The 13773-nt window shown below is 43.1% G+C and overlaps 4 protein-coding genes across 4 annotated transcripts; all 4 read left to right on the forward strand.

The window, feature by feature from the left end:
* Positions 1 to 823: 823 nt before the first annotated feature.
* On the forward strand, positions 824 to 1770 carry LOC135637960 (protein TRACHEARY ELEMENT DIFFERENTIATION-RELATED 7A-like). The gene has a single exon (XM_065150864.1). It carries the CDS (start codon positions 875 to 877, stop codon positions 1565 to 1567), a length of 693 nt encoding a protein of 230 aa, XP_065006936.1. The 5' UTR covers positions 824 to 874; the 3' UTR covers positions 1568 to 1770.
* Positions 1771 to 8283: 6513 nt separating this feature from the next.
* On the forward strand, positions 8284 to 9193 carry LOC135638017 (protein TRACHEARY ELEMENT DIFFERENTIATION-RELATED 7A-like). Its single transcript, XM_065150941.1, has one exon. The coding sequence runs from the start codon at positions 8304 to 8306 to the stop codon at positions 9006 to 9008; it is 705 nt and encodes a 234-aa protein (XP_065007013.1). The 5' UTR covers positions 8284 to 8303; the 3' UTR covers positions 9009 to 9193.
* A 1871-nt stretch (positions 9194 to 11064) lies between these two features.
* LOC135638449 (protein TRACHEARY ELEMENT DIFFERENTIATION-RELATED 7-like) lies at positions 11065 to 11586 on the forward strand. The gene has a single exon (XM_065151559.1). The coding sequence runs from the start codon at positions 11065 to 11067 to the stop codon at positions 11584 to 11586; it is 522 nt and encodes a 173-aa protein (XP_065007631.1).
* An 804-nt stretch (positions 11587 to 12390) lies between these two features.
* On the forward strand, positions 12391 to 13333 carry LOC135638021 (protein TRACHEARY ELEMENT DIFFERENTIATION-RELATED 7A-like). The gene has a single exon (XM_065150947.1). The coding sequence runs from the start codon at positions 12418 to 12420 to the stop codon at positions 13132 to 13134; it is 717 nt and encodes a 238-aa protein (XP_065007019.1). The 5' UTR covers positions 12391 to 12417; the 3' UTR covers positions 13135 to 13333.
* Positions 13334 to 13773: the final 440 nt, after the last annotated feature.

The following is a 13773-nucleotide window of genomic DNA, read 5'->3' on the forward strand; positions in this document are numbered from 1 at the left end:
GGAGGCAATGCATGAGAGTTATAGTCTATCTTTCCATGAACCAAGGGGAACTGTTCAAAGAACACAAAGGTGTTGAAGCAAGGGGTCGAAAGGGGCAACGAAGTAAGACAAGTCCAAAGGGACATACCTACCTAAAACCGAGTGTCGGCTAGAATGAAGATGGACTCGAAGGTGTGCTACAGTATTGCAGAGGCGGATCAATCAATTGTGAAGAAACAGACAAAGATGCGAGGTAGTAGATTGTAGGGCTATAGGAATGATAATACCCGGGAGCTACCTAGTTGATACATAATTGGATCGGCTTTTGGGGTAGTATTTAGGGTCAGTTCCATACCTTATTTCATAATAGTATCATGTGAACACTTGTATGGATTTTAGGCCATGGTGGATCATCTTGGACTCTTTTTCGTACGATCATTCTGTAAAATCTATATTTATAACTTATATTACCTATCAAATACTTATGGAAATAACTATGAGTTGAAGAAGGTTGACCTTTAGTGATAGATAGATATATAAAGGTATTTTATAATTTAATTAAAATCAACTAAGTTAATAACAGAACGTATAATGCGAGTGTTTTGTTCTTATAGCTTACACTAGTAAGCTAGGGGATTCTATGCATAAGGGCATGCTCAAGATGGCAGCCAGTTCATGTCGAGGACACAATGGGCCACGAATGCTCAACCTAAGCAACAATTGTTTGCAAGCCACCCTTGCGAAGGCTTAGCATGAGAGTCAAGTCTTTTGAGAATCTCCTACCCGATGAGGCCCTTCTTCTTCTTTCAACTCTCGATCGATACTACAAATACCCACACACCCCATCCTCTCTCTCCATCCCCTCCACAGTCGTCCTCGAGTCTCTTCAAACATAATGGCCTTCGTCCCGCCTCGAATGCCACCGCGTCCATTTGCGCCACCTCCTCCAAAGGTATCCCCGTCTATACCACCTCCGCCGAATCGCCGGAGCCCCCCACCACCCTCACCTTCGAAGCAAACACCACCTCCACCACCTCGCCGCAGACCCCCGCCACCCCCACCTCCGAAGAAAGCCCCACCGCCACCAACTCGCCGCAGCCCCCCGCCACCCCCACCTCCGAAGAAAGCGCCACCACCACCGCCTAGAAGGATGGCCCCGCCTCCGCCGAAGCTGCCACCGCTACAGCCGCCTCCGGCACCCGTCCGCCCTCCACCACTGGTGCCGCCGCCACCGAGCCCGAACCACACTGTCATCATCGTCGTGTTCGTCTCCCTCGGCGGCCTTCTCCTCCTCGCATGCCTCGCGGCGGCACTGTTTTGCTGCATCAAGAAGAGAAAGAAGAAGATGGCGTTCGCCGTGGACGTGGCGGACCGTGTGCATGTCCACGAGACTGTCGTTCCAGGACCCCATGGCCAACAACTGGCGACCCGGTCGATCGACGAAGATGTCAAAGTCCATGAGGTGTTCAAGAAGGGCGCGGTGACCGGTGAAGCTTCACATAGTGAGCCTGCATCGGGGAAACAACGCTCGAGCAGCAGGATCGGCGGCGCTGGCCCTCCTGTGACGAGTCGCCACCACCTTCTTTAGCACAAAGGCTAGCAGACAACAGAAATGGTCGCCAAAGCTCTGAGAAATATGCATGATGGTTGAATAAGTGTGCTTATTTGATTGTGTTCCTGTTTACACTTCCGTTCATTCCATTCATTGTTATCTGCTGTGTGTGTATTATGATTCTTTAAGAGCTGTATTCATTTGCAGATAAGTAATTCGTTCCTCGTATTCGATTTGGATGAATTTTAGATTCTTGTGGCTACCATCAAAGTGATTAGTTTAGGGCATAACTTGGAGTTACGAGATTGTTTTGGATGGTGGCAGGTGCAGAACCTGCATAAAACTTTCAGAAGAGGCATATTGACCATGCTCATTGGATCATCAACCATGAGCATATTTTTTTGACAAGATATTTTACGAAAATTTTATATGTTAAACAAAGAATAAAAGGAGGAACTTTTTTACATATTTGAAGTCTATGATGTGGCGAGATTAAACATATTTTCGCTAGGAAAGAAGTTATTTTCAACGACATATATATCCTTAGTTGAGTATATAACTAAATTCTGTGATTGTCATTATCTGACAAAGTTATTTCTTTTTTATTTATATATGTATGAAGCGCATTGTCTTTCATACACTTTTGACTTTCATCAATAATGATGATATCGCTAATAGAATAACCATTTCAGTTATCTCTCCTCTTTTAAGTTTAACCAATTTAAGACGATCACATTACATTTGTCAACTATCTATTTGGCTAATCTCATTATATATTTGGCTAATAAAAGCGCTAGTCATTCTTCGAATGAATATATTTCTTTAAATAGTTATGATTTTTTATGATTTAAAATAAGCTTCTCACAATTTGTGTTCAAGATTTTCAATGACTATTTAAATGTAATTTTAAATAATTCATGAGAGAAGCTTATTGGAAATATTCATTTTAGCCCTATGAAAGAATTATATGAACAATTTCAAGTCAATAATATTGGAAATATTCATTTTAGCCCTATGATTTTGATCATTGATCACTTAAGCCCTTATGATTTATTTGTGTCTAAAATAACTCTTATATTTTAAAAAATATAGCATATAAGTCCCTCCCGTCAAATTTAAGTTAACAGAAGTTAGAGTTTATTTACATGATATGCTAACTCATATAAATCATTAATATAATGAGATATATTATTTATTTATTTTTTAAAATAAGACTACCACTAATAACAGGAGGAGACATCGTCGTGGAAGTAACTACCGATAGCAGCACCAAGCTGCTATTGCCTAGCAGGGCATCGTATGCACACAACCTCTCCTGCGCTAACAATGAGCTCAAGAACTTCTGGTCCTACCTTAGGTGGATGTGCCTCGACTAGTTTGATGCTAGACATATATGCTAGTCATAGGTGCCCAGCAAGCCAATCACGTGAGTGATGGCACGTGTGACTTGATACAGAATCTTTTTGCTTACTATATTTTGGCGTATATCACTTTATAACTATTGCATAAATGCATATATATATTGTGATGTCCTTGGATTTGTGCAATGGGAATCGGATCATGATGAGATCACGATAATGAGATCGATTCACCTTTAAACACATATCCTAAATAATCCCGGTCATAGGTTACTCGAGAGGGACATCGTGATAACCGGATAGACTGGTGTGCTGTATACCCGTCCATATGATGGATGCAGCTGGTCTCATAGCTGCTCGTGTAGGGACACTAGGGATACAGTACAGGTGCTCATTGGAGAATGAGTTCACTGATTGATCCGCTTACGGAATGCTGGATGGTTGATGATGCCTTATTGTCAGACAGCGATTCCGTAGTCCTAGTGGTGTATCTGGTCCTTAGACTTGAGACACCAAGGATGTCCTGTATGAGTGCTCCACTCTTTGATACCAGACTTATAGGTTTGGCTGTCCCAGATCTAGTACAGCTGGTCATTGGGAGTGGTAGTTGACCTTACGAGGGCTATTGAGTGTCGACAGAGGATCATCCACTCTCGGCGTCATGAGAGGAATATCCCATGTGTTCTTGCTCAGACAAATCCCTGGCCAGGGTCATTCGGGTTGAGAGAGAAAGAGTTCTCCGGGAGAATCCGATTAGAGCGAGACTCGAGTAGAAACCGTATGGGTCTGACAACACCATGCTCGATATACGGTCTTTGGGATATTAGATGGATGAGGGATTATAGGTACACGGTAACTGAGGACAGACAGGTCCAATGGATTGGATTCCCTTGTATCGTCTAGGGACTACGGCGTAGTGGCCTAGTACGTCCGTAGTCGATGAGTCGAGTGAATTATTACAGAGATAATAATTCACTGAGTTAGAAGGAGTTCTGGCAGGTATGACTCACGGCCAGCTCGATATTGGGCCTAGAGGGTCACACACATATGGTAGGCATTGCGATGAGTAGAGGTTCGGATATGAGATATCCGACGGAGCCCTTGTCTTATTGGATGCAGATCCAATACCCACTAGGGAAGGACCCATTAGGGTTTGACACGGGATCTCTATAAATAGGAGGGATTCACAGCCTCATAGGCTAGACTCTTTGCTTGCCTTTCCTATTCTCCTCTCCCTCTCCACCTCAGAGTAGGCCTGAAGTTTTGAGGAGCGTCGTCGCAACCCTGCTGTGTGGATCACCGCTAGAGAGGAGGACGCTTGGCCTCCTTCACCCTCTCCTAAGGATCTGCAAGAAAATAGGGTATACGCAGTTTTGTGTTTTGCGGATTTTTTGCGCACCAATCTTCGCACGACGACGAACATCTTTTTGGGAATCGGGGATTTTTGTTTTCTTGTTCTTCCGCTGCGCATATGATGTCGCCCCCCAATGATTTCCCAACAATATAGTGGTCTCCTGGTCCCTTCTTTCTCCTCTTGGGCGTCTTCGTCTTCATTCCCTCTCACTTTATCCTCTTTTGTGCCCCCACCCATTGCGCCTATGACGTTATGGTTTAGCTCTCCCTCACCTCCGCCTCCGGCCTTTGCCGCTTTCTCTTCCTGGACAAGATGGTCCTTAATTCTTTTTTAAATTTAAATTATATATGTTATTATATTAATAATTTATTAGGAGTCAGCATACCAAGTAAGCAGACTTTAATATTGTTGAATCTCGTATTTTGATGATGAAACCAATTGATAATTATGTTTATGTTTTAATCTGCGTTTTGAGTGACGCATGATGCTTCGATCAGGATGAGACAATTAAAGCAGGAAGAATCATGTTGTGCCAAGAGAAAACATGTCAGAAGATTGGACGTCGGGCCGGAGGATCGGTCGACGTATCGATAGAAGGTTTCAGACCATGGGTTCGGGCATTAGGCCAAGAAGAGCAAAAATTATGCCAAGGAAATCAGAGTTGTGGAGGTCAACTAGCCGATTGGGCAATAGGCCGCAAGAGAGGATGATGCGCCGAAGAATCGAACAAAGCGTTGATGAACCAATGACATACTGGACAATATTTGATTCAAGCTTTATAATAATTATTTAGATCAAATTAGGTTTTAGGTGTAATTGGGTTAGAATTGGACCAACTCAATTAAGGGCCAATTGGGACCAAGTTTGGGTTGTGTTAGGCCAAGTGAAAGGCCCAAACAGTGACCCAACAGATGAAACCATTGGTGGCACAATCTTTAAGACTATGTTAGGCGGTGATACCGCCCAGACTCAGTCTCTGAGACTGTCAAACAGTGGTACTACTAGTTTGGGCGATGGTACCGCCAAAATAGTCTCCCAAGCAGTAGTACCATCAGACTGGGTGGTGGTACCACCCAACACAAGCGATGGTATAGCTAGTACCCCGAAAATCGAGGATGTGACACTTTTAGGCTCCAAGTTTAAATTCACTTGAGGCCTATAAATACCCCTCTCATCCCTGGTTAATACACATAAGCACAAAGAGCTTAAAAGTGGAAAAACACTATAGCAATCACTTGAGAGATCCCCTTATCTAGTTCTAAGTTTAGAATTCTATTTAGGGATGAGTAAGTATTTGTAAAAGGTTGTCTCCTAAAATTGTGAAAAAGGAGAAGAGAGGTGTAAAAGAGTAGTTATTCTTCGTCCATTGAAAGAAGATAGGTAGTGGAAGCCGATGGCATCGAGTGAAGAAGAATCGGGAGTGGATGTAGGTCATGATGACCAAACTACTATAAAAATCTTGTTTGCATTTCCTTCATGCTTTTTCCTATACTGTAAACTGAAATCTTACTTTCACTATGCTTCTGTAAGCTTTCAAGTTAAGCATCTTTTGGATATGTTTTTATCGTATGAAGATTTTCGACTCAACGTAATTTTACCGCTGCACTAATTCACCCACCACCACCCCCCTCCCCCCCTCTCCCCCACCTCTTAGTGTCGACTCGATCATAATAGAAAAAAGTTGCTCCAATGAGACTGATATCTAAGATGGATAGGTCTCAATTCTCTAGAAGGAAAATCATGTGTAACGAATTGCACATGTTAAGGAGGTATACCTCAACATAACAACTCCACAAAGTTTAACGGACCAAGTGAGCAATAAGAAGATATCACATGATCTCACATGAAGTAAGGCATTGGTGGATGCATTGTAAGATCAAATATAGGAGCGACCCAAGGCCAACACCAAACGAAGACACACATAGAGTCGATATGGAGATTAGACTCAACAGAGGGCTAACCCATGGAATGGTGAGTGCGAGAGCCATCATCAACACAATGCAACCCAAGGAGTGGAGTAACTTGGATAAAACTTAGTAAAGTGCCCAAGTCATATAAAGGGATTGACATAAAAGGCGAAACATAGAGTGGAGGCACAAAACTTTTATTCGACAGAGGTCAAGGGTATAAACTCTTGTAGAGTATAAACTCTTGTAGAGTAAGAATGAGATTATATCATTCCATGGGTCTCTTATTTTGATAGAGCGGACTCAACCTATATAGTGTCAAAGTCGAAGGAAGCTTCGAGACACAAACCTTATCTCGGTGAAGTAGTTGACAGATGAACTAATGTGACTTAACTTGTGGAGGCGAAGCTATGGTCAAAAGGTCTTAGTACGGGGCAAGAGGACAAGAGGTATATAGTCTTAAAAAATATGCTACAATGTTACCATTCGAGTTGCCATAAAGGAAGCAGTGCACAACAGAGATTGTGTTTGGGGTAGAGGCCTAGGATCTAAATAATGATGCTTCAACTTTAGCAAAGTCAATGGACTTCGGGAGCTGCTAAGCAGTGGACTATTCTATAACTATTCTTCATCCGGGTGTGACCTGAGATCAGGTGGACGAAAATCGATTACTAAAAGAGCGAATATAATCGGAGGTGGTGGAGGCCTTACAATATGTTGGTAGTAACCACACATGGAGAGATCGTAGTCCAAGTTCATCCTATAAAAATTAGAATGCAATGAAGATATCATCAGAATACAATATAATACTGTAGATAAAGGCGGAATAGTTCAAGACAATACGACACATACAAGAGAAGTCTCGTGAGGGACTTGATCGTATGGAGGTATGATCATGAGCTACTAGGAGCTCGACATTAGTAAACAATACAATGACAATATCAACTATAGATTCAATAAGTGAATGTCAAGGTAGCGTAGTTATGAGTCTTTGTGTGTGCATCGAATTTTGCATCAGATGAAAGCATTGATCATTAGTATATTGAGGCTATGTACCACCGAAGGGAAATTTCAAGTGCAAGTACTAGTGAGTCTCATTGGGACGAGCTTGATCATATAGAGGTATGATCGGAGTGGCCGGATAGTTTGATTACTCCAGAGCTCATATTCACTTAAGGGAGTCCAACAAGTCAGAGGACAAAGCTAAGTAAATGTATATTGCTATCAAGGAAGCTAAGGAGAATAGAATTGACACGAGCCTTGCAACATGATGGCGGAGGCAATGCATTAGAGTTATAGTCTATCTTTCCATGAACCAAGGGGAACTGTTCAAAGAACACAAAGGTATTAAAGCAAGGGGTCGAAAGGGGCAACGAAGTAAGACAAGTTCAAAGGGAGTCATCTACCTAAAACTGAGTGTCGGCTACAATGAAGATGGACTCGAAGGTTTGCTACAGTGTCGCAGAGGTAGATCAATCAATTGTGAAGAAACAGATAAAGATACGAGGTAGTAGATTGTAGGGCTATAGGAATGATAATACCCAGGAGCTACCTAGTTGATATATAATTGGATAGGCTTTTGGGGTAGTATTTAGGGTCGGTTCGATACCTTATTTCATAGTAGTATCATGTGATCATTTGTATGGATTTTAGGCCATGGTGGATCACCTTGGATCCTTTATCGTACGATCATTCAGAACTTGTAAAATCTATATTTATAACTTATATTACCTATCAAATACTTATGGAAATAACTACTTGAGTTGAAGAAGGTTGACCTTTAGTGATAGATATATAAAGGTATTTTATAATTTAATTAAAATCAACTAAGTTAATAACAGAAAGTATAATGCGAGTGTTTTGTTCTTATATGTTACACTAGCAAGCTAGGGGATTCTATGCAAAAGGGCATGCTCAAGATGGCAGCCAGTTCATGTCGAGGACACAATGGGCCACGAATGCTCAACCTAAGCAACAATTGTTTCCAAGCCACCCTTGCGAAGGCTTAGCATGAGAGTCAAGTCTTTTGAGAATCTCCTACCCGATGAGGCCCTTCTTCTTCTTTCAACTCTCGATCGATACTACAAATACCCACACACCCCATCCTCTCTCTCCATCCCCTCCACAGTCGTACTCGAGTCTCTTCAAACATAATGGCCTTCGTCCCGCCTCGAATGCCACCGCGTCCATTTGCGCCACCTCCTCCAAAGGTATCCCCGTCTATACCACCTCCGCCGAATCGCCGGAGCCCCCCACCACCCTCACCTTCGAAGCAAACACCACCTCCACCACCTCGCCGCAGACCCCCGCCACCCCCACCTCCGAAGAAAGCCCCACCGCCACCAACTCGCCGCAGCCCCCCGCCACCCCCACCTCCGAAGAAAGCGCCACCACCACCGCCTAGAAGGATGGCCCCGCCTCCGCCGAAGCTGCCACCGCTACAGCCGCCTCCGGCACCCGTCCGCCCTCCACCACCGGTGCCGCCGCCACCGAGCCCGAACCACACCGTCATCATCGTCGTGTTCGTCTCCCTCGGCGGCCTTCTCCTCCTCGCATGCCTCGCGGCGGCACTGTTTTGCTGCATCAAGAAGAGAAAGAAGAAGATGGCGTTCGCCGTGGACGTGGCGGACCGTGTGCATGTCCACGAGACTGTCGTTCCAGGACCCCATGGCCAACAACTGGCGACCCGGTCGATCGACGAAGATGTCAAAGTCCATGAGGTGTTCAAGAAGGGCGCGGTGACCGGTGAAGCTTCACATAGTGAGCCTGCATCGGGGAAACAACGCTCGAGCAGCACGATCGGCGGCGCTGGCGCTCCTGTGACGGGTCGCCACCACCTTCTCTGGCACAAAGGCTAGCAGACAACAGAAATGGTCGCCAAAGCTCTGAGAAATATGCATGATGGTTGAATAAGTGTGCTTATTTGATTGTGTGCCTGTTTACACTTGCATTCATTCCATTCATTGTTATCTGCTGTGTGTGTATTGTGATTATTTAAGAGCTGTATTCATTTGCAGATAAGTAATTCGTTCCTCGTATTCGATTTGGATGAATTTTAGATTCTTGTGGCTACCATCAAAGTGATTAGTTTAGGGCATAACTTGGAGTTACGAGATTGTTTTGGATGGTGGCAGGTGCAGAACCTGCATATATCATTAACCATGAACATATATGTTAAACAAAGAATAAAAGGAGGAACTTTTTTAGATATTGTAAGTTTATGATGTGGGGAGATTAAACATATTTTCACTAGGAAAGAAGTTATTTTCAACGACATATATATATCCTTAGTTGAGTATATAACTAAACATTAATGATCAATCGCAAATTCTGTGATTGTGACAAAGTTATTTCTTTTTTATTTATATATGTATGAAGCGCATTGTCCTTAAGACACTTTTCACTTTCATCAATAATGATGATATCTCTAATAGAATAACCATTTCAGCTATCTCTCCTATGTAAGTTTAACCAGTTTAAGAGGATCACATTGCATTTGTCAACTATCTATTTGGCTAATCTCATTATAAATTTGGCTACAAAGACCATGATTTTGCTGCTTCCAAGATCAACATCATTTTCAATGTTAAAATCTAATAAAACGCGTGTCATTCTTCAAATGATTATATTTCTTTAAATAGTTATGATTTAAAATAAGCTTCTCACAATTTGTGTTCAAGATTTTCAATGACTATTTAAAAAGTAATTTCAAATAATTCAGATTATTCACTTTTAACATGCAAATATGAAAACTCTTTTATAATAGTATTAATTTATAAAGATGATATGATTATTATGACCAATGATTCTACTGTAACCATAACTAGATTATATAAACAGTTTCAAGTCAATAATATTGGAAAGAGTCAAGATCCATTTTAGTATTATGGTTTTGGTTATCCATCACTTAAGTTCTTATAATTTATTTATATTTAAAATAATCCTTATATTTTTAAAAAATGTAGCATATAAGTTCCTCTTGTCAAGTTTAAGTTAACGGATATTAGAGCTTACTTACGTGACATACTAGCTTAATATCATTAATATAATAATATATGTTATTTAAGTTTTTTTTTTAAATTAAGACCATCAATAGTAGAAGGCGTCATCGTGGAAGCAATCACCAATAACAGCATTGAATCGCTACTACCTAGCAGGCGTCATATGCATGTAGTCTCTCTCGCGTTGACGATGAGCTCAAGAACTTTCGGTACTTCCTCATATAGATGTGTGTCAACTAGTCCGACGTTAAGCATGTAGTGGTCTCCTAATCCCTCTTCCTCTTTTAGGCATCTTCGCCTCCACTATCTCCCACTTCATCATCTCCTACACTCCCACCTGTTACGCCTACGATGTTGTGGTCTAGATTTTAAAATGTTTCAATTTTATAAGAAAATTTTAAAATGAAAGATTTTTTTCTAATTGATTAGATATATTATTATATCAATTATTATATGTTAAAGAATTTCTATTAGCGTGTATATATATATCTTATATTAGATGTATTCAAATAAATCAAAAAAGTGAATCAAACCTGAATTGAATCGGTTCAAAATCGATTTGGTTCGAACCAAGTTATCAATTATTTAGTTTTAAATACTATAAATAATTAGACCAAGATTTTGATTCAACCAATTTATTTAAAAATATTTTTTTATGTAAAATAATAAATCTTTAACCGATTAATCGAACTGAATTAATCAGTTTTGAATAGATTTAGCTAAGTAGATCTGAATTAGTTCTGATTCAAACTACTTTATCTTAATCAAATCGAATGGAAAAAATAGTTTGATTTGGTTCAATCTTTAATGGTCCAGTTGGAATCGATTTGAACATATAATATAATTAATTTATCCAAATATATTGTAAATATAATAGGGATAATTTCACATATAACGACGTGACGATCGATCAATGGGTTGGGCGTTTGGGCTTCTACCATTACCGCCGGTCTTTAGTCCGCCAGATCCTCCAGAGGTGCCCCCGCCAGCCCCCCCACCTCCGGTGCAAGAACCGCCATCCCCACCAACGCCACCACCAGAGCCAGCGCCACAATTGCCGCCAACCCCACCGCCAGGAGTGCCACCTACGCCTATCAGTCCTGCACCACTGGCACTGCCGCCAGCAGGTACCACTTCACAGAGCGCGCACGGCGTCATCATCATCGCCGTCTTCTTCTCCCTCGGCGGCCTTTTATTCCTAGCGTTCTTCACGGCGGCTCTGATTTGCTACGTCAGGAAGGCAAAGAAGAAGATGGCCGCCAAAAGACAAGCTGTGGATGTCCACCAGGCTGCAGTTCGAGGACCCCATCGCCAACAACCGGCTGCTCCGACGTCGATCGACGACGATAACGAAATCCATGAGCTGATGGAGGAGGGCCGGGTGATCGGTGAAACCTCACGCAGAGAGCCTGCGAGGGATGCAGTATTCGAGTAGTGGGGCTGGCGGCGCTAGCCCTTCTAAGTCCGATCACCCCGACCTTCTGGAGCACAAAAGCTAGCAGGCTATTGTGTGCTCGCAAATCAGTGTTACGTCTATTGTTGTTATTTTACGTATTAATTTGCAGATAATAATACTTGTTTCATTGGCTTCTTTGTGTGTGATTTGGACGATTAATTTAGAGCATAACATAGACTGCTTTGTCTATATGTTTCTTTCCCGCCGCCAACGTTCTATATGATCCTTGTTGAAATGCCAAATTTACTGCCTGCAATTGAATCTTCAAGGTCTTTGTATAAGAAGGACCGATGCAGGAATACGAAGCAAAGAGAGGGAGAAAGATTTAAGATTTGAGATTGAGGCAAAAAAGAAGTTATATTACATGTAGATATGCATATCATTGTGTATATTTATCTTTGCTCAAACCATTCATGTTTAAGTAATGATAAGCAGTCCTCAGAGATTATGACAAGCACAGTTTCCCCACCGTACCTCAAGGCGTACAATGCAGAGCGTCTTGTTCTTTATAGCTTACACTCGTAAGCTATAAGTCTGGTTCTGGGGATTCTGTGCAAAAGAGCATGCTCAGGAAGGCAGCCAGTTCATGTCCAAGGACACAATGGGCCATGAATGCTCAACCTAAGCAACAATTGTTTGCAAGCCACCCTTGCGAAGCCTTGGCATGAGAGTCAAGTCTTTTGAGAATCTCCTACCCGATGCGGCGCTTCTTCTTCTTCTGTCAACTCTCGATCGATACTACAAATACCCACACACTCCATCCTCTCTCTCCATCCCCTCCACAGTTGTCCTCGAGTCTCTTCAAACATAATGGCCTTCGTCCCGCCTCGAATGCCACCGCGTCCATTTGCGCCACCTCCTCCAAAGGTATCCCCGTCTATGCCACCGCCGCCGAATCGCCGGAGCCCCCCACCTCCCTCACCTTCGAAGCAAACACCACCTCCACCACCTCGCCGCAGGCCCCCGCCACCCCCACCTCCGAAGAAAGCCCCACCGCCACCACCTCGCCGCAGCCCCCCGCCACCCCCACCTCCGAAGCAAGCGCCACCACCACCGCCGAGAAGGATGGCCCCGCCTCCGCCGAAGCTGCCACCGCTACAGCCGCCTCCGGCACCGGTCCGCCCTCCACCACTGGTGCCGCCGCCACCGAGCCCGAACCACACCGTCATCATCATCGTGTTCGTCTCCCTCGGCGGCCTTCTCCTCCTCGCATGCCTCGCTGCGGCACTGTTTTGCTGCATCAAGAAGAGAAAGAAGAAGATGGTGGCCGCCAAAAGCGAAGACGTGGACGTGGCGGACCGTGTGCATGTCCACGAGACTGTCGTTCCAGGACCCCATGGCCAACAACTGGCGACCCGGTCGATCGACGAAGATATCAAAGTCCATGAGGTGATCAAGAAGGGCGCGGTGACCGGTGAAGCCTCACTTAGTGAGCCTGCATCGGTGAAACAACGTTCGAGCAGCAGGACCGGCGGCGCTGGCCCTTCTGTGACCAGTGACCGCCACTTTCTTGAGCACAAAGGCTAGCAGACAACAGAAATGGTCGCCAGAGCTCTCAGAAAGATGCATGATTCTTGAACGAGTGTGGTTATTCGATTGCGTGCCTGTTTATACTTCTCACCATTCATCGTCACCTACCGTGTGTATTGTGATCATTCAAGAGCTGTATTCGTTTGCAAATAAGTAATACGTTCCTTGTATTCAATTTGGATGAATTCTACATACATTCTTGTGGCTACCATCAGGTGATTAATTTAGTGCATAACTTGGAGTTACGAGATTGTTTATGATGGTGGCAGCTGGTGGGAGACCCTTCGCATAATTTGTAGACCATGAGCTTCATAACATAATTGACCAAAGAACAAAGAAAAAACATATTGATAGTTGTCGATGGATCGAACATAACAACGAAAGTTCCAAACGTTAGACATCGGGTGTAATCTTGATATACTTATCTCAATCATCTTATGATTCATGAGCATGATTAGAGGATAATCAAGCTCTACTCAACCTATATAAACGTATAGCATGCACTCAGCAATACAAAGCATCAACTTATGTTTTCTCTTCGTGGTAACAAAGTCTTCTTACTTCCGGTAAAACTTATCAATGGTAGATTGATTCTCCATGCCCACAGTGTTTTCTCATTGGCATCTCCTCGATCTC

This window comes from Musa acuminata, chromosome BXJ3-5 (genome assembly GCF_036884655.1).
Source record: "Musa acuminata AAA Group cultivar baxijiao chromosome BXJ3-5, Cavendish_Baxijiao_AAA, whole genome shotgun sequence".
Taxonomy (NCBI): Eukaryota; Viridiplantae; Streptophyta; class Magnoliopsida; order Zingiberales; family Musaceae; genus Musa; species Musa acuminata.

Coding starts and splice junctions, on each gene's coding strand:
- LOC135637960 (XM_065150864.1), top strand. CDS start 875: ATGGCCTTCGTCCCGCCTCGAATGCCACCGCGTCCATTTGCGCCACCT.
- LOC135638017 (XM_065150941.1), top strand. CDS start 8,304: ATGGCCTTCGTCCCGCCTCGAATGCCACCGCGTCCATTTGCGCCACCT.
- LOC135638449 (XM_065151559.1), top strand. CDS start 11,065: ATGGGTTGGGCGTTTGGGCTTCTACCATTACCGCCGGTCTTTAGTCCG.
- LOC135638021 (XM_065150947.1), top strand. CDS start 12,418: ATGGCCTTCGTCCCGCCTCGAATGCCACCGCGTCCATTTGCGCCACCT.